At 55.4% G+C, this 27,562-nt stretch overlaps 5 protein-coding genes across 9 annotated transcripts; 4 read left to right on the top strand and 1 right to left on the bottom strand.

The window, feature by feature from the left end:
* Positions 1–18: 18 nt before the first annotated feature.
* nup98 (nucleoporin 98 and 96 precursor) lies at positions 19–15,000 on the top strand. Of its 3 annotated transcripts, XM_086131895.1 has the most exons (35): positions 19–184; positions 1,395–1,504; positions 1,629–1,724; positions 1,804–1,995; positions 2,070–2,209; positions 2,345–2,452; positions 2,537–2,720; positions 2,823–2,989; positions 3,363–3,500; positions 3,572–3,707; positions 3,822–3,914; positions 4,192–4,332; positions 4,437–4,570; positions 4,976–5,163; positions 5,238–5,354; positions 6,336–6,507; positions 6,599–6,698; positions 6,771–6,884; positions 6,963–7,101; positions 7,178–7,355; positions 7,612–7,770; positions 7,846–8,049; positions 8,600–8,705; positions 8,815–9,005; positions 9,094–9,275; positions 9,390–9,625; positions 9,745–10,002; positions 10,669–10,826; positions 11,094–11,234; positions 11,433–11,596; positions 11,720–11,941; positions 12,697–12,938; positions 13,523–13,677; positions 13,741–13,861; positions 14,338–15,000. In XM_086131895.1, the coding sequence occupies exons 2-35, from the start codon at positions 1,426–1,428 to the stop codon at positions 14,523–14,525; spliced, it is 5,343 nt and encodes a 1,780-aa protein (XP_085988021.1). In that variant the 5' UTR covers positions 19–184; positions 1,395–1,425; the 3' UTR covers positions 14,526–15,000. The 3 variants fall into 3 exon arrangements, with proteins under 3 accessions (XP_085988021.1, XP_085988019.1, XP_085988022.1); XM_086131893.1 differs by having other exon boundaries at positions 7,612–8,049; XM_086131896.1 differs by lacking the exons at positions 13,523–13,677; positions 13,741–13,861; positions 14,338–15,000 and having other exon boundaries at positions 12,749–12,912.
* A 1,038-nt stretch (positions 15,001–16,038) lies between these two features.
* On the top strand, positions 16,039–17,635 carry rnasekb (ribonuclease, RNase K b). The gene is made up of 3 exons (XM_086131903.1): positions 16,039–16,307; positions 16,953–17,035; positions 17,157–17,635. Exons 1-3 carry the CDS (start codon positions 16,230–16,232, stop codon positions 17,299–17,301), a joined length of 306 nt encoding a protein of 101 aa, XP_085988029.1. The 5' UTR covers positions 16,039–16,229; the 3' UTR covers positions 17,302–17,635.
* A 487-nt stretch (positions 17,636–18,122) lies between these two features.
* Positions 18,123–21,259, top strand: bacc1 (BPTF associated chromatin complex component 1). The gene is made up of 6 exons (XM_086131901.1): positions 18,123–18,483; positions 19,296–19,390; positions 19,465–19,566; positions 19,686–19,885; positions 20,132–20,221; positions 20,746–21,259. The coding sequence occupies exons 1-6, from the start codon at positions 18,463–18,465 to the stop codon at positions 20,808–20,810; spliced, it is 573 nt and encodes a 190-aa protein (XP_085988027.1). The 5' UTR covers positions 18,123–18,462; the 3' UTR covers positions 20,811–21,259.
* A 91-nt stretch (positions 21,260–21,350) lies between these two features.
* On the bottom strand, positions 21,351–24,752 carry LOC147194295 (uncharacterized). 3 transcript variants are annotated; one of them, XM_086131900.1, is made up of 8 exons: positions 24,077–24,752; positions 23,580–23,658; positions 23,269–23,318; positions 23,134–23,194; positions 22,994–23,052; positions 22,826–22,881; positions 22,120–22,204; positions 21,351–21,914 (listed from the first exon to the last, which is right to left on the bottom strand). In XM_086131900.1, exons 1-8 carry the CDS (start codon positions 24,163–24,165, stop codon positions 21,836–21,838), a joined length of 558 nt encoding a protein of 185 aa, XP_085988026.1. In that variant the 5' UTR covers positions 24,166–24,752; the 3' UTR covers positions 21,351–21,835. The 3 variants fall into 3 exon arrangements, 2 of the variants coding, with proteins under 2 accessions (XP_085988026.1, XP_085988025.1); XM_086131899.1 differs by having other exon boundaries at positions 22,826–23,052; XR_015103125.1 differs by having other exon boundaries at positions 21,843–21,914; positions 22,120–22,881; positions 22,971–23,052.
* Positions 24,753–25,269: 517 nt separating this feature from the next.
* Positions 25,270–26,912, top strand: ovca2 (OVCA2 serine hydrolase domain containing). Its single transcript, XM_086131052.1, has 3 exons — positions 25,270–25,482; positions 26,290–26,602; positions 26,670–26,912. Exons 1-3 carry the CDS (start codon positions 25,347–25,349, stop codon positions 26,866–26,868), a joined length of 648 nt encoding a protein of 215 aa, XP_085987178.1. The 5' UTR covers positions 25,270–25,346; the 3' UTR covers positions 26,869–26,912.
* The last annotated feature ends 650 nt before the right edge of the window (positions 26,913–27,562 follow it).

Raw genomic sequence — 27,562 nt, 5'->3', positions numbered from 1 at the left:
CAGAGTTGAAAATGCGTCGTGACGTAGTTGAGCAGTTTCCCTCCGCGCTGACCAAGCTAGCCGGCCAGCTAGCTACATGTTAAGCTAGTGAGACATTTTCGAGGCTTGTTGCTAATTTCCCCTTTCTTTCTTTCTCACTACAAAGAAGCTGGAGTTGGAGGAACCGAGGAACGTGTCGCAAAAGGCAAGTCGCGTAACAGGAAGGCCCGTTGTTCGGCGACTCTTGTTGTTTTGCGAAGCTAGCCAGATTTAGCTGAACGGCTAACGTCGCTTTGGACGGCTCGAAAGTTATTACGACGAGTCTCCGAGCGCAGTTCGGTTTGCGCGGGGATTCCCAAAGCGACGTCGTCGCCCCCCCACGTAAGACCAAAGTCACTTTATTGACACGTGCGGTGATGAGTTCGGCGAACTAACGTGCTAGCGGAAAGCATGTTGGTGGCTTCTGGCTGTGACGTCAACGGCTCTTCATCAGCTTTATTACAAAAATGGCACTCGACGGCTAGTCAGGTGGGTTATTTTGACGATTACCCTGGACAAACTGACCCGGAATGTCCAAAAAGTAAAGACGCAGCAAGCTGCATCATGCTGACCCCGAGGCGTTCACGGCTCCCGACGCTGTGACGAGTTTGACCAGGTTATGGGTCAGATGGAAAACTTCAGCCATTGCTCGATTCGCATGGGACCACTATTATCAGACCGATCATTTAAAGGCCATTCCAGTGATATGAATGTCTTTCCCCTCTGATAAATAAGAGTCATGTTCAGAATCTTGAAACTGCCAACAACGCACCAGTTTCCTGCCCTACTTCTTAATGCTGAATCAATGGGGGCGACTGTTTAGACGGATCCCGGGTTCAAACCTTCATATATTTTTAACCTATTTAATGTTACCTTATATGCTGCCATTTTCCAATAATATATACAGGCATTCAATGTATCAGATGGGGAAAACAAGCAAGACAATATTTCAAGTTGAACTGATTCTGATTCCACGAGTAGTTTGGTCACTAACACGTGCCAGAAAGTCGGCAAAAATGTTGACCAAAGTTTTCCAAAGTTAAAGCAGGTGTTTGCCAATGTTTTATTTTAACTCAACACCGAGGAGAATATTTGCTGTTCCGTGAAGAGCATTTGACCAATTTCAAGCTAATCAAGGTCTTGAAATGATTCCTCGATGATCAAAGTAGTTGTTGATTCATTTGATAATCAGTTAGTTGTCGATTAGTTCCAATAAGCGTTGCACCTCTCCTCACCATTTAAAAGTTATGAGCATATGGGCTTCGCGTTGGACCCTGTTTCATAGAATTCAAGTTCACATAGTAAGAAAAGAGGACTGCAGGAATGTTTTAGGAACCACAAGCTGTGGTGTTCATTTGTGTTTTGCCCGTTTGCAGTGAACCCGTGCTGGCCTGCTAGCAGGGCAAGATGTTCAACAAGTCGTTCGGGACCCCCTTTGGCGGCGGCTCGGGGGGATTCGGCACCGCTTCCACCTTTGGGCAGCAAAGTAAGTTTGTCAACCACTCGTCAACCCAAACAATCGCCACTTTCGGACCAAGGGGTTCGACGGGCGCGAGGGGGCGGCGCATTGTGCATGTTGGGCGACATCAGCATGTTCCCCGTGTGTGCAGACGCGGGCTTTGGCACCGCGGGGGGGTTCGGTACGTCGGCGTTTGGGGCGACCACCAACACCGGAGGGCTCTTTGGCACCACGCAGAACAAACCCGGTTGGTGGACTCTCTCGTCGCGCCACACTGACGCCCGCGCGCCCACTCTGACGCCCGCCCCTGTTCTTTCGCCAACCAGGCGGCCTGTTCGGCTCCAGCACCTTCAGTCAGCCGGCGACGTCGTCCACCAGCACCAGCTTTGGCTTCGGCACCCCCAGCGCCACGTCCACCAGCCTGTTTGGCAACGCGGCGGCAGGCAACACGACGGCCGGCGGGCTCTTCTCGCAGCAGAACAATGCTTTCAGCGCCAACAAGCCCACGTCCTTCGGAAGTGAGTCGCCGTCGCCCGTCAAATTCTCTCTTGTGCTTTTCATGGGGTCACGGCATGCGCGTGCCTGAACGCAGGCTTCGGGACCAGCGCCGGCAGCGGCGGGCTCTTTGGAGCCACCAACGCCGCCCCCAACCCTTTTGGAGGTGCCACGTCCCTCTTTGGGGGCTCGGGCTTCTCGGCCACGCAGCAGCCCGGGACCACGGTCAAGTTTAACGTGAGTAGATGAAGTCAACGTGGGGATTGGCGGCTGGACACGGTGAATGCGTTGAGATGCAATCCGAGGCCAATTACTTGGATTTCGACACCTGCGGCCTCAATGCAACTCCGCGTCTTTCTCTCCTGCACTTAGGCTCCAACGGGAAATGACACCATGGTGAAAGCCGGCACGACCACCAACATCAACACCAAGCATCAGTGCATTACCGCCATGAAGGAATATGAGAACAAATCCCTGGAGGTGACCGGGCGCCCTCATGTGGCCGCGGGTGGCCGCCCGCTCCCGTTTCTGACCGTTTGTGCCTTTTTGTTTGCCTCGCTCCAGGAATTGAGGCTGGAGGACTACCAGGCGGGACGCAAGGGCGCCACCAACCAAATGCCCGCCGCGTCGGGCGGCTTGTTTGGGGGTGCCGCGCCCGCGGCTAGCGCCCCCGCCGGTCTCTTCGGCCCGGCGGCGTCGAACAACAACAACTTTACGTTTGGACAGAACAAGAGCACCTTTGGTCAATGTGAGTTGTGATGAGCCCGCCCTCCCCTCCAAAGTCGGCGGGCGACGGGGACCAAAACCGCGCTTGAATTCTCACCGCCTGTGCCGTCCGTGTCCCCGTCAGCCTCGACGGGGGGCTTCAGCGGCACCACGGGCGGCCTGTTTAGCCAACCCAACCAGCAGCAGGCCGGCAGCCTCTTCAAGCCCTTCGGTCAGACCACCACGGCGCAGAGCAGCGGCTTTTCCTTTGGCAACGCCAACACGCTGGGCCAAGCTAGCACCAGCAACATGGTGAGACTTTCAAGCTCACGTGCGTGCTCACAAACACGCAGGTCATCTGGCCCCTAACCCCCCCCCCCCTTTATTGTTTGATTTGTTTTTTGGGGGGGGGCGGGGGGGGGGGTGGAATCAAGGATTGAAAGTCAAAGTTTGAGTGGGGATTATTTTGTCCCGTTACTTTTGTCCCCCCGGCAAGTGGGAGGGACTTGTCATTTCGACACTGTTCACCCCTTCCTGGTTTGGATGCGGAAGGGCGCGCTGAAGTTCCTTTTGTTTCCAATCCGCGGTGGCAAAGAGATGCTAATTGTACCCGCGCTCGAACATTTGCGGATCCGAGCCGATGCCGATATTGTCACGGGAGTGCTATTCTCTCGCCGTGTCCCAGGGTCTGTTCGGCAACACGGTGGCGTCTCAATCGGGCGGCCTGTTCGGCACCGCTCAGACGAGCGCCTCCACCGGCTTCGGGGCCGCCGGCGGACTCTTCGGCCAGGCCGGCGCCGGCTTCGGCAGCGTGGGCACTCAGGTGAGAGCGACCGGCGGCAAAATGGGTCAAAAGAGACGATCTGACGTCGTGCGTATCGCCGCCTCTTCCAGCCGAGCATATTTGGAAACAAAGCCGGCGGCTTTGGCACCACCACGACCAGCGCCCCGTCCTTTGGCACCGGCACCGGAATCTTTGGCAACAAGCCTGCGCTCACGCTGGGAACTGGAGCCAACCCCTCAACATTTGGTAAGAGCACAGCTTCGCCGTCAATTCCCTGCACTGAATTCGTACTGAACATGAGCGCCGCCTCGGCACGTGACGCTTGGGTTGTTGTTTTTTTAATGTTATTGCTGTCGGCAGGCTTTGGCGCTAACCCCGCAGGAGGTAATCTATTTGGCAACAAGTCGACCACTGGAGGCCTCGGAACCGGACTGGGGAGCACCTTTGGAGCAGGTAAGTGTTGAATGTTGAATGACCCTAAATGTGGCCATCTCTTGTGATGTCCATGGCGTGTCTGGGACGAAGAAATTGGTTTTGCATTATTTTCCTGTGAAAAGTACCGTATAGCTTTTGTTTTCATACAGATTAGATTTTTGTCCCCGCTTTTGGGGGGGGGGGGGGGGGGTTCTGGATTAATCATGCAAACCGAGGTTCCACCAAATTCTTATTTCAGAGCGGTCAAAGTAATTGACATGTGCAGTTAACTGGCCCTGTTGTGTTTGCGGAGCAGTGGGCGCCGGGACCACGTCTCTGTTCGGAAATAACCAGAACAAGTTGGGCTCCGCGCTGGGAACGATGGGAACCTTTGGCTCGAGTGGCTTCAACAGCGGCATCGGCGCCATCGGCTTCGGAGCGCCTCAGCAGCCCGTCGGTTAGCATCGCCGCTCGCATTTCCAACTCCTCTGGGCAGCCGTTCTCTCTCTCCGATTTCCACCTCGTGAGGATCTGCCACGCTCCCGCTTTTCTTCCCCCCAGCGCTGACGGATCCAAATGCGGCCGCAGCCCAGCAGGCCATGCTGCAGCAGCAGTTCAGCGTGCTGGCGTACTCGCCCTATGGAGACTCGCCGCTCTTCAGAAACCCTCTGTCTGACCCCAAGAAGAAGGAGGAGGTGAGCAATGCCAAATGCTTGGCAATATCCGGGCCCCAGAATAGTCACTGTATTGTGTGTGACAACAATATGCAGGTTGCCCGTACCATGCGTACCCGCGGTCCCTCAGAGAAGCTTGCAGAGTGCCTCCGGCAGGCGAGCAAATCTCCTCTCTTTGCGTCGTCGGAACAGCGTCCCGAGCCAACGCGATTCTCTTCTTCCTCAGCGATCGGGCCAGTTTGTGGTTCCAAACCCGGTTTCCCGTAAACACCCTGGCTAGCCGTTTTTTTACTTGATAGGCGTGTGAGGGTGGCCATTTTCAGTTGCGTCGAGTTCGGCCGGGTGTGCGGGGAAGGCCCCGGGCGTTGCGATTTTGCAGTCGGCACTCACGCCGAAAATGTCGCTTGGGTTTTTGTCCGATCACAGCGTCTGAAACCAACCAACCCGGCCGCTCAGAAAGCTCTGACCACTCCCACGCACTACAAGCTGACCCCCCGACCGGCCACCAGGGTGCGCCCCAAAGCCTTGACCTCATCGGGCGGCTCCAAGTCGCAGCTCTTCGACGGTCTGGATGACGACGAGCCCTCGCTCACCAACGGAGCCTTCGTTCCCAGGTGACCGTCGCCGTGGCGGCCGTGCGCTCGGGCCAAGGGTTGTCGCTAAGTCGAGTTTGCCTTTGCGTCCGCAGGAAGAGCATCAAGAAACTTGTGCTGAAGAACCTGAACAGCAGCCAGTACAGCAGTCCCGCAAACAAAGACTCGGACGACCTGGCCTCGCTCTCAGCCTACCCTCACAACGGACACAGGTGTCTCCAACTTAAGCGTATCTCAACGGTCCTTTCGTAACTCGGTGTGTGTTTAATGCGCGCGGGGGTGGGGGTAGGGACAGGCGGATGTTACAAATCCGACCACCCTAGGAGAAAAGGTGCCACGACGTCTCGGCATTCCAAAATATTTTTCAAATTCAATTTACTCCTCGCTCATGCTTGAGACACTTTTGAAGATTTCTCTTCCCACTCTCTTGCTGTCCAGAAATGGGTTGACTCTAGGATAACATCACTTTGGACGAAAGGAATAGAAGACTCGCTCGGTTCTCCAAACAAGAGGCAGCGTGTGCTTGCTCACAGTAGAAGTTTGCTGTAAAGCTGACATGTTCGAAGCGGCTGACGGAATGAGACTTTGTGTATAGGAACGCAACTCACCATTCTTTTAACAATTGATTCATCTGCTGGTTGTATTTCTAATAAGTCGATGAATTGGATGAATAAACCTTAAATTTCCATCCCTTTACTTAAAAACAGGACATTATTTCCAATTGACAGAACAGAAAATGCACAAACTTCCCGTTCCTGACTTGGTCGGGGTAAAATTGGCAAAAATGTCCCTCGTTGTTTTCAACCCGAGGAGCTGATCGAGCAGAAAACAGAATATCGGTTTGCTTCCATGGAGAAAGAAGAAAATATTTACTGTTGAGTGAAAGTTGCGAGGTGATCTCTTAATCAGTGAGTTGTGGCACCTCTAATGGTGTCAAGAAACCCCGCCACCTTCAAGCAAATCATCAATGCTCGGTTGAAATTGCGCTAGCTTCATGCCAACTTGCCGTCGGCGGGCTTGTAGAAACGAGCAGAGATGCGACGTTAATTCTCGCCCTTGAAACGACTGCGGCTTGAACGCGTGCGGGAGAGGTATCGTGTCGGATGCCGATGAAACAAAAGCTTGCGAATGATTTTGCGGACCCGGCCGCGAGCCGCCCACTTAATGCCGCCGCTCACGACGCTTGTCCGCAGTCAAAGGGAGGACGACGAGCCGAGGGCGGCGCCGGCCGCCGACGACCCGGAGGTCACGCACTTCTACGTCAACCCCATCGCCAAACCCGTTCCGCAAGGCCGCGCCCCCTGCGCCCTGCAGGACACCATCTGCGAGCTCAACATGCACAAGGCCGCCAGGAACGGCCTGGAGGTGAGCCCCGGGTGCCCCCCGAGCGCTTTTGCCCTGTTCGTCAGGCTTCTTCGATGTGCATTTCACCCCACTCGTCCTTGTCAACAACCAGTTGAGCAGCGAGGATGCGTCGGCGTCCCTGGGTGAAGAGTCTCTGCAGGAGGAGCGCGACGACGTCCTGCACGAAGCCAACCAGCCTCCTCACCCCGCAGGTGCGGCGACCTCGTCCGCCCCGCCCGCCCCCTTTCGCTTCCCCTTTTGACCTTATCGCTTGCCGCGCGCAGGCATCGTGCTGAGGCGCGTAGGTTATTACACCATTCCCTCCTTGGACGAGCTGACCGACATGGTGGACGAGAGCGGCGAGTGCGTGGTGGACAACTTTACCGTGGGCAGGAAAGGTGACATCTGCGACCGGTCGCCACCGCTACGCATGATCGGGCGGTTCACTCAAACTGCGACGCGCTTGGCCCTCTCAGGTTACGGCTCGATCTTCTTTCCCGGCACGGTGAACGTGACGGGGCTGGACCTGGACCAGATCGTTCATTTCAGACGCAAAGAGGTCATCGTGTACCCGGACGATAAGAACAAGCCGGCCGAGGGCGAGGGCCTCAACAGGTGCGCGGGCGTACGTCCGGGCGGCCGCCGCTTACATTTCAGGCCGCGTGTGTCCGACGCGTCTCGGTGGGTGCAGGCGGGCCGAGGTGACGCTGGACGGCGTTTGGCCCAACGACAAGACGACCTGCACGCAAATCCGCAGCCCCGAGCGGCTCGCCGACATGAACTATGAAGGCCGGCTGGAGAAGGCGGCGCGCAAACAGGGAGCGCGCTTCCTCGAGTACAGGCCCGAAACCGGTTCCTGGGTCTTTGAGGTACGCGCGCGCGCCTCTGATCGCGCAAGTTTGTGACTGCGCACGTGTCCGAGTGTGGGAGAGAGTTTGTGAGTTGGCGTGTGCACCCGTGAGTTGATCAATATGGAAGCCTTTGTTGATGTGACTGACTGTGTCTTTGGGTATATGGTGAGAATTCATGTTTGGCAATACAGCGAGTGTGCATGTTAAGAGCGTGAGGTTGTGTGTGCCCATCTGTGTGCCTTTTCGTTCTTGATTTTTGCACCCTCTCTCCCAGGTGGCTCATTTCTCCAAGTATGGGCTGCAGGAGTCAGACGAAGACGACGACCTTCCGCTCAAGACGGACCCCAAGAAGCTGAAGATGATGACGTCGTCACTTCCTCCCTCCAGGCCGCCACAGCCCCCTCCCCCCTCTCAGCATCCAATGCAGACCCAGGTAGCGGCGACTCTGCATTCGGGCATCGCGATAAAACGCCGCATTCCTCACGGCCTCCGTCCGCTCTCCCGTCAGACCCCTGCGGTCGCCGAGCCGGCGAGCGACGTAGCCGAGTTGGATAGCGACATGGCCGACGTCACGCAGAGCTTCCCGGCGGAAAACGAGGACGACGCCGAGCCGGCGGTCAGCCCGGGGGACGCCGCGGGCGCCGAGCAAGATGGCGTCTCGGCATCCGGCCGCATGGCGTCCTCGCTGGGCGTCAACCCGCACACCCTGCAGGTAAGCTTTGGCCGCTCCTCGGCGCAACCTTCGCGTTCGTCCCCCCCAGGAGTCTGCTGAGAATTCCGCAGAGAACGATCGTAATTTTGATTCTCCAATTTGATTCTCTTTTTGACTTGGGCGGAGAGCTTTGAAATTTGCGGCAAATTCTGCAATCGCGGGTCCGTGTCAAGAATGGTCAATGGAGTGCACTTGTAGAGCGCTTTTATCGCCCGACACCGTACGCTTGCCCAAGAAAGCGTGGAAGAGGAGAGCACGTGCCATCGGTCGGACGGAATTGCTTGGCCCGGTACGGAGCCGTTTTCGAATCCAAATCGGCTGCCCTGCCGGCGCCCGTCTGTGTCGGGCCTCTTCCTGCCGCCGAGGCGTATTTTCGTCCGCCGCAAATGGCCTTGAAGCGCTTCTTCCACATTTGCACTCCAAGACTTTTAGCACCGGAACAACCCCGAAAGAAACAGGATTGCGACGACGCTAGACACAAAGGCGGCCGGCGCACGAATCGGCGTGAGCTTGCCCTTGAAAGCCAAAGGTGCCCTTTTTTTGGCCTCAGATCATGAAGGCGACTCTGTTTGCCGAGGATGAGGACGAGAGCGACTTTTTCCAGGAGCGCGTGAAGATCTCCTCGCCGCACCTGGTCCTGCCGGGACCGGCCTCTGGTATGAACTCGAAGCGGATGACTTTCCCGCACGGTGGCCGCAAGTACTGTCGTCACGGGACGCGCCGGCCGCGCAACTCCCTGAAGCGTTTTCTGCCCCCCGTGGCCAGCGGGCGCTCTCTTCCAGGCTCGCTTTTCTTCCGGCCTGCTCCCCGAAGCGCCCCGCTCGTCCCCCTGGGTGCCACCAGCCGCGTCCTCCTTCTTGCTGCCCCCCAAGCCGGTTGAGCCCCCGGTGAGGACCGTTGGGGTCCGGCGCTTGGGCGGCCCCGTCCCCCTGGAAGAGTCCGTCACCCAGGGAAAGGCAAGAGGACGCTCCCGCCGCGCCGTTACCCGCAGTAGCAGTCCCCCCCCATCTCCGTGGCGTGACAAAGTTTGTCGCTTGCTTGCAGGGAAACTTGCTGATGGACGCCGGTTTGTACGCGGGCCGCTCGTTCCGGGTGGGCTGGGGTCCCGGCTGGACGCTGGCGCACTGCGGCGATCGGCCGAGCTCGCCGCCAGGCTCGCGGCTCGGCCGCCGAGGATCAACCGACGCAGACTTTGGTTTCCTTCCAAAACCTGCCCGCAACAAACCGTAAGACGCGCGTGCTCAACAGGCGTAGACGCTTTTCCCCCCGAACCACCGAAATAACCCGTAGAAAAGATCTGCGATGACGTCATTTCTTCTTTGTCACTCTGGCGCGGGCAGGCTAGCGGAGAGTCCCTACAAGGTGCTTTTGGAGCGGCTGGTGGCTCTGCCAGAGACGAGTGAGGAGCAGGGCCAAGAGGTGCTGCGGCGCCCGCTGGATATCTGTCTAGAGCACAGCACCGTCAGCACCGAGGCCTCCGCTTGCCCTCTCGTCCGCCCGCAGCCCGGCGTGGCGGCGCTGCACGACTACGCCGATTGGATCTCCGAGCTGAGCGACGAGCGGCAGCATGCTGACCGTAAGAATCGTCATTCGCCCTGTCCCTTGGGAAAACATGGATTTATGTCGCCAATATATGCCACTGCCTCTCATTGGTGGCGTCGGGTGTGCTAATCGCAGTGCTTTGCGTGTCCTCAGCGGTGCTGGCCTACTGGTGCGAGGCGTGGACCCTGTGCGAGGCCCTCTGGGGCCAGCGGCCGCACGCCGAGCCCCTTGGCCACTACGAGCGGCAGATGGAGAGGAGGCGCGCCTTCTCCGCCTGGCTCTCTCGGCGCACCGCCCGGCGGGTGGAGGAGGAAGTGGCGCAGGCGGGCAAAGGCCGCCGCGCGGAGGCCGTCTTCAGTTACCTGACGGGAAACCGCATCAGCGAGGCGTGTCGTCTGGCGCAGAAGGAGGGTGAGCGCGCTTTTTCTCACTGGAGTTTACTCACCGGCGGCCGCGGTGACCGAAACAGAAAATGGAAAGGAAGGACGCGGCATGCGGGAAAACTATTCGATATGCTCCAAGCCGACGCAAGGGAAACGCATAGCAAGTCAGGGCGGCTTTATTTGTCCAGCACATTTCATCCGCACTCCAGCGCAATGCGCTTCACGCAAACAAAGACGCCATCCGTTAAAACCTTTGCAAACCGCGACACAGAAGGTTCACAAGTCAAATCCGTTGCGTTTCTCTCGCCCTCAATCGCAGAAAAGTCTCCACACACGCCCACCGTTGACCAATATGAATGACTCCCCCTGATCTCCACTCCACTGGAGTGCAAGGGGGACAACTCCACCTACAGCAACGCAAAAATCTCGGGAAGAATAAGAAACGTTGAGAAGAGGCCGCGGAAGGGGTGTGTGTCGCGTGTTCCCTTGGCGAGACGATTGCCGCTTTTAACTGTCGATCACCGCCAAAGTCGCAAGGCGAAAAGCGCTTGCATGAACTGCGCTTGACATGTTCAGCTGTCCATTTCCATCAAGAGATGTCATCCAGTTAGCGTGGCCTCTTTCCCTTTTCTTTTTTTTCTTTTTTTTTTTTTAAGCGTCGCTAACCCCGCATGCCCGTCCGTTCTTGCGCCAGGAGACCACCGCCTGGCCCTGCTGCTGTCGCAGGCCGCCGGCTCGCAGTACGGCCGCGAGCTGCTGGCCCTGCAGCTGGCAGACTGGAACCGCACGCAGACCGACGGCTACCTGACGGAAGAACGCCTGCGAATCTTCATGCTGCTCGCCGGAAAGCCCGTAGGTGGCCGTCTCTTTCGGCGGACGCTCGGCTCGCGACGTGGCGCCGTCCGGGTGGGACGGGAGGCGGTGGCGCCTTGAGATGCCTTTTGAGTTCAAGCTTTTGGCTTTTGCCTCGGGGGCACCGTTGGGTGGCGGTGACCTTCAGATTTGGCAGATGTGAACAATCGTTCGGAACAGGAGCTCGAGCCGAGCCGAGCTCGATCTCGGGCAAAGTTCTCTTGGGATTTGCCGATGCTCGAGCGTGTTTTGCGTGCGTCCGCGCAGGTGTGGCAGACGTCGGAGTCGGTGGTGAACGCGTGCTCGCAGCTGGACTGGAAGCGTTGCGTGGCCGTCCACCTCTGGTTCATGCTGCCGCCCACCGCCTCGGTGGCCGACGCCCTTGCCGAGTACCAGGACGCCTTCCAAGTGAGCAACGCTGCCGCCGCCGCGCGGGCGACGGGACAATCGCCAGCCGGCACTGGCGCGCCCCCGGCGACGTCTCTCTGAGGCAACTCGACTGCCCGCGCCGTCATGACAAATCGAAAGCAAAAAAAATGTCCCGGCCGGTTGAAATGAAAATGGACGAATGGCCCGGCCCGCCTTTGTGGTTTCGTCGCCCCGCAGGGATCGCGTGAGGGGGGCAAATATGCCTGCGCCCCGCTGCCTCCCTACCTGAAGGAGGAGCAGCCGGGCATGGGGATGGACCGCCGCGACCAAGACGAGGACGACGAGTCGAAGCGGCCTCTCTACGATGTCTGCTTCCACCTGCTCAAACTCTACAGCGACAGGTACTGCCGGCAGCGAAAATTCCCCCAAAAATGCAACTTTTCGCGGCTGCTCGCGGTCGCTCGGTCCGCGCCAAGGCCGGCCTCAAGTCTTTGCTTGGCTCCCCTCCTCGCGGTGCGGCGCAGACACTACGGCCTGCAGCAGCTGTTGGAGCCGCTGAGCGTCACGTGGGAGCGTCTGGACTTCCGGCTGAGTTGGCACCTTTGGGGCGTCCTGCAGGCGCTGCACTACAGCCACCTGAGCGCCGCGCGCCAGGGCCTGCTGCACGCCAGCTACGCCGCGCAGCTGGAGAGCGCCGGCCTGTGGCACCTGGCTGTCTTCATCCTGCTGCACATCCCCGACCACACGTACGTACCTACGCGCCGCCGCGGTGGCTAGAAAAAGTCGACACACCCGGGGACGGTCGATGTGACCTCCAATTTGTCCGGCTCCACAGGAAGGGAAACCAAATCAATTTTTTCACCCCTCTTTTAAAAAAACGCAATCGGTCGGCTTTCGTGGAGGCTCGGTGTCGAGAGGCTGAACTTCCGGAATGGGCACAATTTGACATCGACAAGTTCTTCAATCTAGTCATCCGTTACCAAAGTGGCTGTTCGTTGCCCTCTCAAGTGTTGTGAGTGTCATTTGCTCCAAATCAAGTTCAGGCTTTTCCCGAGACTTGTTAGAGCGACAGGCCACAGAAAAATCTTGCTGTTCTTGCTGACGGCGACAAAAGCATTTGCAAGGCGTGTACCGTGAAAGACGCTCATCGAGCGAGGAGAATCGGACGGGCGTCGCTCCAAACTGCTTTGAGACGGGAACGGAAGAGCTGTTGGCGGATGTTCAGGACAGTGGACGACAACGACGCTCTTCCTGCTGTGCATCTTGGCTCACCCGGGGAAAACAGCCCAGCCTGGCCCCGCTTTTCTCAAGCGACACTCGAATTTGCCCAAACGAAAATGTGTTCGGCTCCAAAGTAGCCCACAAAGTGCAAACATTTTTCGGCGTCATCTCAAAAGCCAAACAAAGTGTCAGGGAAAGCCTCGTTGAACGCGGCGCCTGACCTTGATTTTGCCTCGGGGTCATATCATGTGACCGGCCTACGCCCTCTTCTCCTGTTTAGCCAGCGCGAGCGTGCGGTGAGGGCCGTGCTGAGCCTGCACTGCCCCCTGCAGGAGACGGACGAGTCGCTGAGCAGGGAGCGCTTCCTGACCCGCCGCCTGCTCGTCCCCGAGCGCTGGATCCACGAGGCCAAGAGCGTTCGCGCCCGCCACTGCGGCGACAAGCACCGGGAGGCGCTGCACCTCTACCGCGCCGGCTGCTGGAGCCGGTGTCACCGGCTGCTCGTCGCGCACCTGGCCCCGGGTATGCCCGCCGCCCGCTTCAAAATAAAGACTTCCCGTCTAAAGACCGCAGTCGGCGGCCGGGACCGAACGATCGTCACCACCGCGCGCTTTTTACGCCACGTCCACTCTGCAGCTTACGATGGGCATTTTTACGGAGCGGCCCTTGGGTGGAAAAGATCAGCGGCGCTCTCCTTGCTCATCGCTGCGGAGACGGCTTTTCCGATATCATTGACCTTCTGTTTGCTACTCCCTCCGTGTTAGAATGTGGACGTTTCTCAGAAATCAAATGACGGCCGGCCATAATTACGAGTTCATATTCAGAAAAATAGCTGCTCTTTCTGTTGGTACAATGTCAACATTGAGTCTTGGGGAATCGGATGACTTTAAATCTCAAAATATCTTTTTCTCTGAACATGACACCTTTCATCTCCAAATTCCGACCATTGGAAAAGTTGTGGTAAAATGTCACCGTCTCTGAAAAGGACGCCTGCTTCCTCCCAACTGCGAATCTCGGTTTCCATGTAAAATGCCCGCTTTTTCGGTCTGGCAATTGCACCTTTTCTCCCTAAATTGGTCCCAATCTTGAAAAATGCCATTTCCTAGATTGTATCATCAACGGCAACCACGACTACTTGCTGGAGTTCTTGGAGGGGCTGGCAGTGCCCGAGCACAGCGCTACCATCCAGGATTGGGATACTGCCGGCAAGGTTTACCTGGACTACATCCGGATCACCAACACCCTCCGGGCTGTTCAGCAGGTCGGTTGGTCGCCACGCGTAGCCACGCGTTGCCACGCGTTGACGGCATTGGTTGCGTTCCAGGTGGAAAGTGGCGTCGCCGACGGCTACGAGCTGGAGCGCCTTCACACCCAAGTCACGTCTTTGTGCGACAGGATCCAGCTCCTGCCCTGTGAGGGCGCCAGAGACCGCTTGGCACAGTCAGGTAGCACAACAGTTTGGGTTCCTTTTTTTGCCCCGCAGAATTAGTATGTTATTCTGGGCAAATCTCGATATGTGTTCCCCCAACGAGAAAAAGAAATGACATTTTGGCAACCTCATTCAAGGACACTTTCTACCTAAAGGTTTTCTGACTTTATTAGAAAATCCAACACCAAAAATGTCACGTTTTCCCTGAAAATCATACCCTTTTTCCACCCTCATGATCCCAACTTTGATACGTCTTTGCGGGGGATTATCGAAATTGGGAAAAAGTGTCATTGTCCGAGTCTGCAAATGCGAAAGACACGTTCAGTGACTGAAAAAGTTGAACTTGTACGAAAAAGAAAAAAAAGCTTGGTGTCATTTCCTGAGATGAGGCTGCCGTTTCCTATGACAAGTCATCCGAATATCCAACAATGTCCGAGAGTAAGAATGGTAGAACGTGGCTTTGAGTGACGACCAATGTGCGCGTGTCCTCAGAGATGGCCAAGTGCGTGGCCAACATCCTGCGCGTGGTGCTGAGTTTGCAGCGCGGCACGGGTGCGCCGCCGCCGCCGCAGCAGCTGGCGCCGCACCTGGCCCGGCTGCCCATGCCCGAGGACTATGCCCTGGAGGAGCTGCGAGGCCTCACCACCTCCTACCTGCGCCAGCTCATCGTCGGCCAGTGAGCGCCGCCCGCCAATCCAAGTACACGCCTAACCACGCACCGTTTCAGACTCTTTCGGGCACGCGGGCGCGTGCGCCGCTATTAGCTGAGCAAAACGCTACAGGAGGGTGTCCATATGTGAGCAGAGGCGAGATAGCTATCTTTCCCATGTTTTATGGATCAAAAAGTCCAGATGGACAAGTGTCCAACGCTCTATTTTTGTAGATTTTTGTTGGTTTTTTTGTGTCTTTTGGAATGTTTGTAAGCACACCTTATTAAACTAAAAATCAAAGTTTTGAACATGTCCTCACTGTTTTGAAAGCAACTTCACCTAAATTCATCTCACTTCTGCGTGCTTAAAATCGCTTTTGTACAAAAACGGGCTACAAAGGTGTTATTTTTGTTATCTTGTGTCAACTCTGGCCTCATGGCGTCGTTTGTGTGTCCAAACTATTTTAATAAAGTCTCGTAAGAAGTGGTGACTTGCTGATATCAAATAGTGGGTTGTGTCACTTCCCAGTTATTCAACCACCTGTGGAACCTCGCCTTTCCCGATGAATCTCTTCCACAGCCAAAGCTATATATCCCAGAGCAAATCATGGAAGTCCAATTATTCCCAGTCTCGGACACCAGAAGATATCGGAGCCCCCCCCCCCAAAAAAAAGCGATATAATGAGAGAGAAAAAAATAGTTTTAAATACGGGAAAACAAAACATTTACTGTTGGGAGGCTTTGGATGATTGAAGGTTAACTGATGTCTCAACAATTATTCGGTTATCAAAATAATGGATGAATTTGAGAATTCCACCTGTGGAACGAACGTTTTTCTGTCATTGAATACTTGTATCAAAGTTGGGAGAAACCATTGTCATTGGGTTCTCGTTTTTCTTCATCAATTGTTTGACACCAAGACAGTGAAATGTGTATTTGGTCCACTCGCCTGACTTGTGCGCAGGTAATGTGGGATCGGTTCCCTCTCGGTGAGGGTGTGAATGGTTGTTTGTCCACATGTGCCCTGCGACTTACTGGCTGCCGACCAGTTCAGGATTTAGTCGGTCATCCGCACAAAATCAGCTGGGACAAGCTCCAGCAATTTCCCGCGAGCCTGTTGCGGACAAGCGGTGTTAAAAATGGATGGATGTGTAAAACATTTTTACAGGCGGCAAGGTGTATTTCACGGGTCAAGGTTTCTTTTTATTTGGAAGTTTTCTTTTTGCGGAAAACGCACATATTTTTTAAGATTTTTTTTGTTTTGGTAACATTTTGTCTTATGTTAAGAGTTGAAATTGTATTTTATTTTCACCAAAAAAGTTTTATTTGGGGGGGGTTGTTCCAAAAAAAAAAGTACTTTGGCGTCACACGTGTTTTTGAAGAAGTAATACAATCGCATGTGCTGGTGAAAGACAACTGTGAAAGAAATAAATATTACTGATAAATCTGAGAATTCATCTTCACTATATTAAAAGGAATTATTACTATCACGCTGGACATCGGGACCGATCCACACTTCCGACCGGTAGATGGCGGTAATGCCCACCAACAGGGAAGAAGAAGAAGTCGCCGAGCTCGCTGAGATCAGCTGATACGAAACCCGCGTCAGCTCGTCGGTGCCCAGCAGTCGCGCTTCCTCCTGTGGCGGCGGCTTGAGTTCTCCTCGAAGACCCGCAAAAAAGAAACACTCGTCGTCGGGGTGGTGACGGCGGCGTGTGACTGCTGAGCGCGAAGGATGCCGTCGTTGCTCTTCTGCGGCCCCAAAATGGCCGCGTGCGGTATGGTCATCAGCATTTGGGGCGTCATCATGTTGGTAAGAAAACGAGATGTTTTGATAAATGTGACGGCCGACGTTCGTTCAACTCGGGAGTGTCGAACTCGAGACGGAGCCCGAGCGTAACAGAATCACAAGAAACAATCGCAACGTTTGTTCCCTTCTTCGTGAAATTGTCGCGAAAGGGCTACAAACGATGATGAGTGGAGAGTGGCTCACAGATCACGTGATGGAACAAAATAGCTTCACGTGACTTTTCAGAACAGGAAGTCACAAAAGGACAGCACAAATCGAGAAACGCTTCGGCGGCAGTCGCATCGTTTTGATCGGTGATGATTTTGCTCGCATCCACGAAAGGGATATTTTGGTGACAATTTTGAGGGAGATTGAGCTTTTTGTCACGCAAATGCACCGTTTTGTTAATTATGACGTGACCGGGGAACATTTAACTGACATTTTAATCCGAATTGAGCATTTTGTGAAGCATTCCGAAGCCAATAGCAGGTCGGCATTTGTTGCAAATGAGAACCTGTTCCCAATTTCCTGACATGGAGCAATAAAAGGGCAAGCGCTTGTGTTCTGTTCATCTGTGCTGTATGGTACACCTACAGTACATTTGACAATAAAGTTGATCCAATCCAAGCGGTTGCTCATTTGCGGCCGCGCTGTTTGTTGCGGCTGCAGGCGATGCTGGGAATCTTCTTCAGCGCCAAGTCGGCCGTGCTCATCGAGGACGTCCCGTTTACCGAGGAGGACATCCGCAACGAGTCAGTGCTGCCGCTCTGACGCACGTCTATTTCCGCCGAGATCTTTAGTCAGCAATTTGGAAAGGCGAAATGTTTTGGCCTTGCAACAGGAAGTGATGTCGTTGCGTCTGTCTTCCCGCAGTCAACACCCTCCTCAGAACATCTACGGTCTCTACAGCCAAGTGGGCATCAACTGCTTCATCGCGGCCGCCGTCTACGTGGCGGTGGGCGCCGTGTCGCTGTGCCAGGTTCGACTCAACAAGCGGCAGGAGTACATGGTGACCTAAGGTGGCTGCTCCCCCCCGCCCCCCAAGACCCCTACAGACCTGTTATTTATTTTGCCTTTGAAACATTGCGTGCTCACGTTGTCAACTTCCCGTTCCACAAGTACAAGCGTGTGATAGCAAGTATGCATATCCAAATAAAAGTCCCGTGAATGTGGTTTTGCGTAGAAACAAAAATGACAAATCTGTTGGCACCAAATTCCACAAAGTTTGGACATTTTGGAATAAAAGCTGAGATGATGCCTCCACACAGCATTCGTGAGGCCCAATTACAACTTGTTTCTTCGGCAGGCAAGTGTATTCTTCCTCATAATTAAATTTGAAATGCCAGTCTAAAGGGGTTTTTCAAAGATTCAATGTGTGTGTGTGTGTGTGAGAGAGAGAGAGCGCGCTAATTTTTTCAAATACAAATGAGCTGCGTGAGGCGACAAATGTTCTAAACCTTCTGTATGTCAAAAGTTGGTACATTTTAAAAGATTGGGCTCTCTTAAGTGATGACAATGAATGATGCGACGTTCAGCGTTGAAAGCGAGCCCAAGCCTCGTCCTCCGGAGCCCCTACCCAGCTGTTTTCGATGTTTTTCCACCTCCAACACACCCGATTTAAAGGATCACAATCGTCACCAGGCTTCTCCAAAGCTTGCTCATCATTTGAATCGGCTGCCTTGGAGGAGGGAAACCTTTCGGAGCGGCAGGATTTACGGCCGCTGACTGCTATGTCGGATCCGGCCGGCGTCGTCTCTGGTCAACTCGACGGTGATGACGGGCATTGGCAACACGGCGACCAATGGAAAACATCGAATCAAGACGCCCCGCCTTTCCGGATGACTACTAACCAATGGCGTTCGCAGTTTGCCAATCCGCCCGGACTGCCGCCTCGCTTTGTTTGACTTGTTTCTTTCTGCTAACTTGGCTCGGGAATCTCTTGGAAGTTGTTTTTTTAACGTTGCCAAATGCTGTTTAACTAAACTTGACCTTTAGTCGGCGAGTTGTTTTTTTTAGGGCGATGTAAGGCGCTTCTCCATGGAAACCGCTAATTAGCGGCAGACATCCACCGCCAGTCCGGCTAATGTTAGCTACATAGCAGCGCTAGCTCGCTCGTATTTTTGTTTGTATTGACCAGAAAAAAGTCGGCAAAAAGGAAGAGCTGTTGACTTTTGTCGACATGGCGTCTGCTTCTGCGAAGGTAAATGAACAATTAGGCAACGGGGACTGTTAGCGGGCTGCTTTTCAAAAGGCTTTGATGCTTTTTCTTTATGCGGGGGGGGGTGGAATAGAAGATTTTGTCCAAAATGAGAAAAGTCCAATTTAAAAAAATCTGACGGTGAGAGAGACTTCGGCTTCTTTATCGTGAGCCAAATGCTACATTCGTATCAACAAAATGGCTCAGTTGCATCGCGGTCAGGGATGGTCGATAGCATTTTTTCCTCACAGAACGATACCAAGTATTCACTCGTTCATTACGCACCGATGCCAAGTAGCGATACCTCTAGGACTCTTGATAGATACAATTTCCTTCAACACAATGATGACAACGTGTGAGCAAAACCTTTTTTTCCTGTTCCAGATGATGTTTTGCCGTATGTGTGAGTCCGCTGCAATACTGCGCCAACCGCTGCAGAGGAGGATTTTAACTTTAAGTGTCAGTGGCTGGTAATGGCAGCCTCCCTCCCAACCTTACAATGTTGGCCTGGGATTGCTACTCGCCCTATCCCTCATCGCAATTGTGCCCAAAAAGTGGAGTTCAAAATGTTGCGTTCGCATCTCCGCCGTTGAGAAGATGCGTTCACATCGCAAGTGTTATTGGAGCCATGCATTGGATTCACAGTACAGTTGTTGCCTTTGCATTGTCATCCTAAATGAAATGTTGCATCCACATTGTCGTTGTTTTCAAATACTTTCTTTGGCACCACAATTGCGAGCACAAAGTCGGACTCGGATCGTCATTGTCACCGAGACGTTGCCTCCTGCGTGAAATCTGGGCAAATTCTCTGGCAGGTGGGGGAGATCTTCTCGGCGGCGGGGGCGGCGTTCAGCAAACTGGGCGAGCTGACCATGCAGCTGCACCCGGTGTCCGACAGCAGCCCCGCAGGGTGGGCGCGGCCGCCGACGTCGCCGATGGCCACGCTCGGACGAACTCGGGCGGCTGATCGCTGGTTGTGTTCAGGGCCAAATGGACGGAGACGGAGATCGAGATGCTGCGCTTGGCCGTGCGGCGATTCGGCGACGACCTCAACGGCATCAGCAGCGTCATTAAAGATCGCACCGTGTACGTACGCAAAAGTGTCTCCCGTCGCGGATGATGACGTGTACCTTCCGGATGATCGGCCCGCCTTTTTCCTTACCCTTGAGGTGATGGTGATCGGGTTTGTTTTTGTCCCGCGGCAGCGCTCAGATCAAGAGCACGGTCAAGAGGAAGTTGTACGAGGACAGCAGGGTGCCGCTCGCCGTCGACTCGCTCAAGAAGAGCGCCAAGAAGGCCGCCGCCCCCGCCCCCGCGCCCGCATCCACCCCGCAAGCCGTCGTGGCGGCGGGAATGCAGAGCCCCGCCTCCCTGGCGCCGCCCATCAAGAAGCAGAAGACGGCAGGTACGCCCGGCGTTCTTTCTTGCTGCCCCTCCCGCGCCCCCTTTTCAACAAAATGCTGGAATCGCATCACTCTTGCCGTTTGTGGAGTCGTCAACAAAACGGTTGTTGCCCCGATGTTTATTTGGACGCCGGTCGCCAAGCAAATGCTGTGTGAACGAACTCATTTGCACGACGGGGTTGGAAAAAGTCACTGAGCGGGTCTCTTCGCTTTCTTGCTCGCACCCGTCGTCCCTTTGCTGCCGGCAGACGTGACGCTGAGCGCGCTCAACGACTCGGACGTCAACAGCGACTTGGTGGACATGGACGGGCTCGGCAAGAAGCTCAACTTCGACCAAGGTCAGCTTCGTTCGGCCGCGCGCCGTTTTTTTTTTCCGGGTTGCAACCACTGACGCGTCTTCATCCAAAATGGCGCGGTCGCGGAAACGATTGGTCTCCTCGGGGAAGCGCGTGCAGCATGAAGGATTATGTTCTGCCACGTGCGCGGCCAATCCGTCGCGAGCGCGATTGGAGTCAAGTCGATGCGGTTCTCGCGGCGGATGGTGCGTTTGGAGCGACGGGAAGCGTGCACGGGCGCCATCGCAAGTGAAGGAAGCGCTACGGGGGGGGGGGGTCCCGGATGGGAGACGAACCCGTTCAAGCTTCCTTTGGAATCGAACGGCGCCGTTGTATTTGAGGGCCGGGATGGCCAAAGAGCCAGCGGGGCCGCTCGTCATCTGGAGGCGGGCGCTTGGCTTCCGCCCGGCCTCGGGTTGTCTTGCGAGCGCCGGGTTTTCTCGCGCGGCGCCGTCCCAGCGGAAGCGACTTGACTTTGGGCGTCCCGACGGCTCCTCGCCGTGACTTTTATCTGTGGTTCTTCGCAGAAAATCTCAACCTGGACTCCAGCCTCATCATCAACCCCGGAGACCTCCCGCTGCTCTCCCGCTGACCGGCCGGTTGTTGGCCGACCTTGACTGCGGGGGAGGAGGGGGGCGGGGGCCTCTGATTCGGACTGGCCGCCAATCGGCATCGGTGCTCGCTTTGCTCCCGATAAGTTGAAACCAAGAGCAGGGTCAGGCGGAGACGGCGAGCGCGGGCTCAAGTCGCCGGCTCGTCTCGCGCGTTGTTTGGAGGAACTTTTGACTTTGGCAAAGGGAGGCCGACAAGAGCCCCTTTTGATGTTGGCGCCACAAACAGTGAGTGATGTCCCGCTCCGAAAGGCGTGTTCTTCGCATCACCCCGCATCGAAAGATTTCATTTCTGACCGAGCCCGTTTTGTTGTTGTTGCCGCTCCCCGTTGTCCGTTCCCTCCGCCAGATGACGACCGCCAAAAACAACACTTCGGTTTTCGGCACATTCGAAGATGTAAAAATCAAGCGCTTGTTCCGGCGCTCAACTTTTGGCCGTGAATCGATCTCCAAAAATAATTTCAGTCTTGAGCTCAATGAATCCCAAGAAAATCGATCTTGCTTCTTGTAAAGATGACAACTTTTTTTTCTGACAAAAATAAATGAATTTTATTCTCTTATTACAAGAAGAAAATATATATCATATTTTTTTGGGGTGAGAACACTCTGAACTTCTGGGACATTTTGGGATACACAATGTTTGATTGGTGGGGAAAACCCAAAAATTCTCCTCGGAAAAGATTCCCGACCCCAAAACGCTCGACTGTTGCTGTACACGGTAACAAAAAAAGGCAAAGTGCTGCGGGGAGCGTCCGCTCGCTTGGGCGCGACCGGGCCGGCGACTGAAAGCGGCGGCATCCGTCGACCGCCGGCGAAGATCGAAGATGGCGATCCTTGCTGGAAACGAGCGTCGCGGCGCGCCGCAGATTTCCCCGGCGAGTGGCCACTTCCGGGTTGGGCTCCGGCGCCGCGCCTTCCCGGTCCCTCCCCGCGTGCGACATCGTCCTCATCGCAGGACGCCGGCGGTTGAAGAAGAGGTAAGACTTGCGAGGCGGCGGAGGCGGGCTTAACGTGGCGGCAGAGCGGCGAAAGTGGGCCGGGGCGACGGAGGACCGCAGCCGGGGTCAGACTCTGCGGCTGAGGCGCTGCGGGCGCACACGCAAAGCAAGTCAGAAGCAGCACTGATGACGGTTGTCATTTCTTCAACGTGTATGGTGACACCATCCCATTTATTGTGTGTGTGTGGGGGGGGGGCGCGTTGCTTGTTCATGGCGTAGTACAGCAAAACGGGCAGGGGGTAGAAAGTCAAAGGAACTCAGCCGAGAGCGCGGCGTGGCCATCGGTCATCACCTGAGCGCGTATCGGCTGCGGTGGGCGGGGTCTAACACTCCGGTCACAAAAAGCTTCTTGGGGGGACCGTCTGACTCCGCCCCTCCTGAGAGAGCACGTCGAGAGAGAAGAGTGAGCACTCAAATGGCCGTCAATGCGGTCCTACCTTGACTTGGGAGTTTGATTGGTTACGTGAGCCCGCCCGCTTCAAATCCCGAGTGGCTTTTGCCCATGGGAATCTCTTGCGGCCAGCTTTCTGCTTGCTTTCCAACAACGGCAAATAGGATCAAAACCAGGGCTGCGGCCAACTACTTGAATAATCCAGTTATTTATTTTTTTGCCCCCCCCCCCCCACTCCCCTTTCATTAATGAAATTGGACAAAATCAAAACACAGAAACTTCACCAACTGGCGGGGGGGGGGGGGGGGATTATCGGTCTGCTTTGATGGAGAATGGAAGAAATTCCAAAACATTTACTGTGAAGAGGCTGAAAATTTGGACACTGACATATGGAAATGATTGATTTGCTAATCAATTAGTTGTTGCCAAAAGCCCAAGAAAACCCGCCCGGGATGTCGGCTGTCTGTGGGAGTTGTGGCTGACAACAGTCTTTCAAATGTTGGCTCGTTAACCCCCCTCCTCCCCAAAAAAACGACAACAACCGAGCAACAATAAACTCAAGTTGGCGCCGTCTCTAAAACGTTTGGATTGACGGAGAGACGGAAACCTTTTCGCTTGAGCGACACCAAGGCGGGCCATCTGATGTCGGCGCCGCCGGACGCTCTGCGAGTTGACGGACAGAAAAGAAATGTCATGAGTTGGAGAGGAAAAAGAGGACATTTTGCGAGAGTCGGGTTGAGGTGAATCTCAGCTTTGTAAGTAATTGTCGCCCGACCTCCTGGCGGAACTCGGCGAGGAGTTTGGCGTCGCGCCGCTTTCCTGCCAGCCGAACCACTGAGGAGGACACAAAGGCAAAGGCGAGCGTCAGCAAAAGCGCCAGCGCGGGGCGGCGCCGCCGCAAAAGCCCAAGGCCACCTCGGCTGGCGGCGGCCGTCGCCACTGGCTGCTGGGCGGAGCCGGGAGCCCGCGGGAAACGCTGGAAGGCAAACGGAAAGCGTGAGCGTCGACGGCCGCGAGCGGCCGCGGCCGGCCGGGGCCCCTCGTCGCCACCTGAGTCTGGGAGGCGGCGACTCCTGGAGCGACGCCTCCATGTTGTCCTCCTGCACACAGGCGCACGCATGCACGTCACCTTGACTAGGCGGGCAAAATCAAAGCTCGCCCTTCTTTTTGGCAAGCAAAAGCACCTTTTGCGGAGCAAATAAGACGGACGGGCGCGTCCTTGAAAATGAAAATACGTTTGCTCCATCTTCTGATCAAATTGGAAAGCGTTTTGGGTTTTTTTTTAAACCCCCCCCCCCCCCAACCCTGATCGTTAAGAGTGCAAATGAAGCATTTTCAACTTTGAAATCCTCCCGACCGACCTGTGACGGACAGCCGCAGTTGACGGACACCCGCCTTTGTCTCTGCAAGATGACGGGAGCGCACGCGGCCATCCTCTCGCTGATGGACACAAACACAAAAATGACAGTTGGCAATCTCGGCGTCTTGACGGCGAACAGCTCCACGCGCAACCGTTCGCCCGTTAGGAGGCATCACGCAAGCTAACGTCGGTCTCGCAAAGCGGGAATGAGGGGGGGATTGATAAGGAAAAAAATTCTCCTCTCTCCGTGTTGGAAAAAGACAATTTGCAAGGAAGATGAAAAGCGACGCGCACGATTCGGCTTTGCGGGCCGCATCCGGCCCCCGGGCCTTGCGTTTGGCGCTACGGACCGCGTGAGTAAACATGTTTTTAGCGTCCTGAAAAAAAATGACATTGTTTGAAACGAGAGGGCATATTTGCTTTTGGCGTGTCCCGCGAAGAAGAGAAGAACTAAATCGTGACTCCTGAGGGTTCATTCCGGCCTGCGGTAGCACTGACCTGACATTCGTAATCATGGGGGCGCTGATGGACCTGCGTAAAGCCGACGCAGCTGCGCCTGCGCACTGGTCCACTTCCATCCGCTCCATCGCGCCAGGCAGCGCCGATCCGCGAAGCCTCCTCGACGGCCAGTGGCTCTATTCGAGACCGTTAGAAGCCCGACCCGCAGGCCTCGACCGTTATGAACGCCGCTCCGAACGGCGTCGCGGCCTTCGTCCTACCGCATCGCCCTCTCTAAAAACAACCCCCGCCCCACCCCCCAAAAAAGACGACGGTTCCGAGCGTCTGTCAAAATCCACAAATGATCGAAGTTGGCGGCCGAGAAACGGATCTCAAAAGTGTGCCCGATCCCGCAAAAACAGCCGAGCAAATTTGGATCCGGACGTGAGGTGTAAAAGTCAGCGGGACGGCTCCAACTTTGTCCTAGAGTTGGCGCAAACTTGGTCCCCGTTTGGAAAGGCGGAGAGGGGCGCCGAGTCGGTGTGGCCAAGCCGCCGTGAAGCGGCGCAAGGGTACCGTCGCCGGGGGCCCAGTCGCTCGCGCCAGCTGCCCTACGTGCGGCCGACGCGTTTCCACAACACGTTGGACGGCTTCGCGGCCGCAAGCAACTTTCACGCAACCTTGACACCGAATGGGGAGAACGGAAAAAACAACTGCTCCCCCCCCCCCCTCCTCAGTCCGTAGCTGAGGCAGGCTATCAGCGACCTCTTGTGCTTGCATGGGAAACTGCAGAACGACGCGCTGGAAAGTTTGACGCAACTACTTTTTGAGGGAACCCCCCCCCCCCCCCCTCTGAGATCATAAGAATTGACGTCTCCTAAATGTTTTAGGGTCATCCATTCGGTCTCCTGTTGTTCCCCTTGGTATAAATGCATAAGCGCAATTATGTGTTTGTGCGCCATTGTGTGTGTGTGGTTTTATTTGGTTCCATGGGTTTGTCAACGAACGGAGGAGTGCAGGGCCGGCGCTACATGTGGCCCAAAGGGGAAAAAAAAAGAAACGCAAGTCAAGGACGGACAGTCGAAAAAGTATTTCTACTTGATTACTTCGCGTCTTCTTTCCCCTGGAACGAGCAGCTGCTAGTTAGCTAGCGAGCCAGTGGCTCTGATCGTGTGCTTGCGTTGGTGCGTCAGGCCTTCATCGTGTGACCAGTGGAGGGCAGCATTATACTCGACGCAGCTAGTGCGTCCCCAATGACGAGGAAGAAGAAGAAGCGGCGGCCCAAACAAAGCTGGTCGGATAGCTCCGGTGACCTCCCGGAAGTGCGCCCATGGCACCTTTGAGAGTGCTGTGCGTCCACGGCTACCGCCAGAGCGGCGCCTCGTTCCGGGAGAAGACGGGCGCCCTCAGGAAGCTCCTCAAGACCAACGTCCACTTGGTGTACGTGGACGCACCACACTTGCTCGGTGAGCTCAACATCAATTCACTTCAAAGTTTTTCCGGCCTTCTTTCTAACTCGAGTGAAGTCGTCACGAAATATGACGGAAATATGACGGAACAACGTTTTTTTTCCTTTTCAAGTATGCGCTTAAATGTATCCGTAAAATGGCGTTTTTCCCGACGAAACAGAATTGGAAGAGGGGAGGCGCAGTTGATTGAATGGGCCACTAGATGGCGCGACTTCCGTGTTGTCGAGCGGTTGAATTTAGTTGCTTCGATTTAGTAAACCGATACGTGAATCGGGACTATTGAACTCAACATTTGTGTTTTTCTTCAAAGAAATACTGGAAATCCCATTGTAGTGAGGAGGGAGTATTTGACCAATTGTTCCAGCACTCCAGTTCGCCGCATCGTCAACAAGGGCCGCGGCTCACAACTATTTCTCAATTCATCTGTGAATCCGATTGAATCAAACATGCCGTAATCTCCATCCCACTATTCAAAACGAGAGCACGATGTCAAATTGACAATGCCGAAAATGCCAAAGCATGAAAGAAGTATGATTCATTTCTCAATTAGCACAGAAAGTTGGCAGAGATTTTCCCTCGTTGTTTTCCAGACTAAAAACATGCAGAAACATGAGAAAGTGTCTTAGCCGGAGGAAAGACCAACAGAATCGGTCTCCTTTCGTGGAGGACGACTTTGAATGTTCAGCGTGACCAACCTGAAGCTGTTCATTGATTAATCTGATCATTGATCGGTTGTGCTTCACACCCGGAGATTTCGGCGACAGTCGAGGACTAACGTAAATTGTTGTCGCCGCCGCGCCGCAGCCCAAGAGAGCGTCGGCGGCACTTGCGACGGGGACCGGGAGTCCCGAGGCTGGTGGTTCTCGGACCCGGCCGCCCGCACCTTCAGCGCGCGGCAGCGCTGCGACGAGAGCGCGGGCCTGGACGAGAGCGTGGCGGCGCTGCGCCGGGCGGTGCGGGACGACGGCCCGTTCGACGGCGTGCTGGGCTTCAGCCAAGGCGCGGCTTTGGTGGCCATGCTGTGCGCGCTGCAAGAGTCCCGGGCCGAGCCGGACTTTGGCTTCCGCTTCGCCATCCTGGTCGCCGGCTTCCGCAGCGCCTGCGCGGAGCACCTCAGGTCAGGCCGGCCGGATCTCTCCGGGTCGCCCGGGCCCCGCCGCCTCAACCTTGTCAAACTTCCTCAGGTTCTACTCGGCGCCGCTGCGGATGCCGTCCATGCACGTGTTCGGGCTGGCGGACGGCGTGATTCCCGCCGACATGAGCCGGGATCTGCTCCCCGTCTTCCGAGACCCGCACGTGCTCACGCATCCCGGCGGACATTTTGTCCCGGCCACCTCCGCTCACAGACAAAACTACCGGGACTTTCTGGAGCGCTTCCGGTGACGGCGGACGCCGAGGAGATGCGCAATAAATGATGTGAAATCTCACCTCCTCCTTGAAATGCTGCCAAGTGTCGCCGCCGCCGGCCCCATGTCACTTCAAACGTCAAGCTGAAGCGTCCGTTTGAGGTCCGGCAAAACGTCCGTGACAAGCATTCGCTTCAAGTCCAATCGGCACGAACGCCAAGCGTCCGTCTCGCTTTACTTTCAATCTTCACTGAGACGCGTCCGTTTGAGGTTGAAATATCGCTATGTGTCCCTTTTAAAGCTAAACCGCAGCAGCGAGCGGCCATCGGAGGTCCAAACCCGAGATAAGCGGTCCGAATACCACAGAGGAGAAACGTGGCTCATTCGAGTTCATTAATTTGATAGATAATTAATTAATTAGACTTAATGGGAAACCTCGCAGATGGGCTTCCATTTGTAGTCGAGCGAGCATTCATAAAAAGTCCAAGCATCTGGGGGGGGGGGGCTACACGGGTCCAATTTTAGCAACGAGGAGCCAATTTCAAGTGCAGTCAATCCCCGTCAAAAGTTTCCATTTGAAGTCCCAACCTCAGCGACGTGGATGAATGGAGCCAACATGGCCCCCGAGTCGGGCTCCCCCCCCCCCCCCCTCCTCTCGTGTTGCCATGATGGCGCGCGCGAGGGCTCTCTATGGTGAGTCACTTTGGCCATGCTGACAAGATGACACGTGT

Source organism: Hippocampus guttulatus, chromosome 15 (assembly GCF_054856545.1).
Source record: "Hippocampus guttulatus isolate MCC_2025c chromosome 15, RoL_Hgut_1.0, whole genome shotgun sequence".
Lineage (NCBI taxonomy): Eukaryota > Metazoa > Chordata > Actinopteri > Syngnathiformes > Syngnathidae > Hippocampus > Hippocampus guttulatus.
Note: the sequence above shows the minus strand (reverse complement) of the source record. Positions and strands in the feature narration are given on the sequence as shown.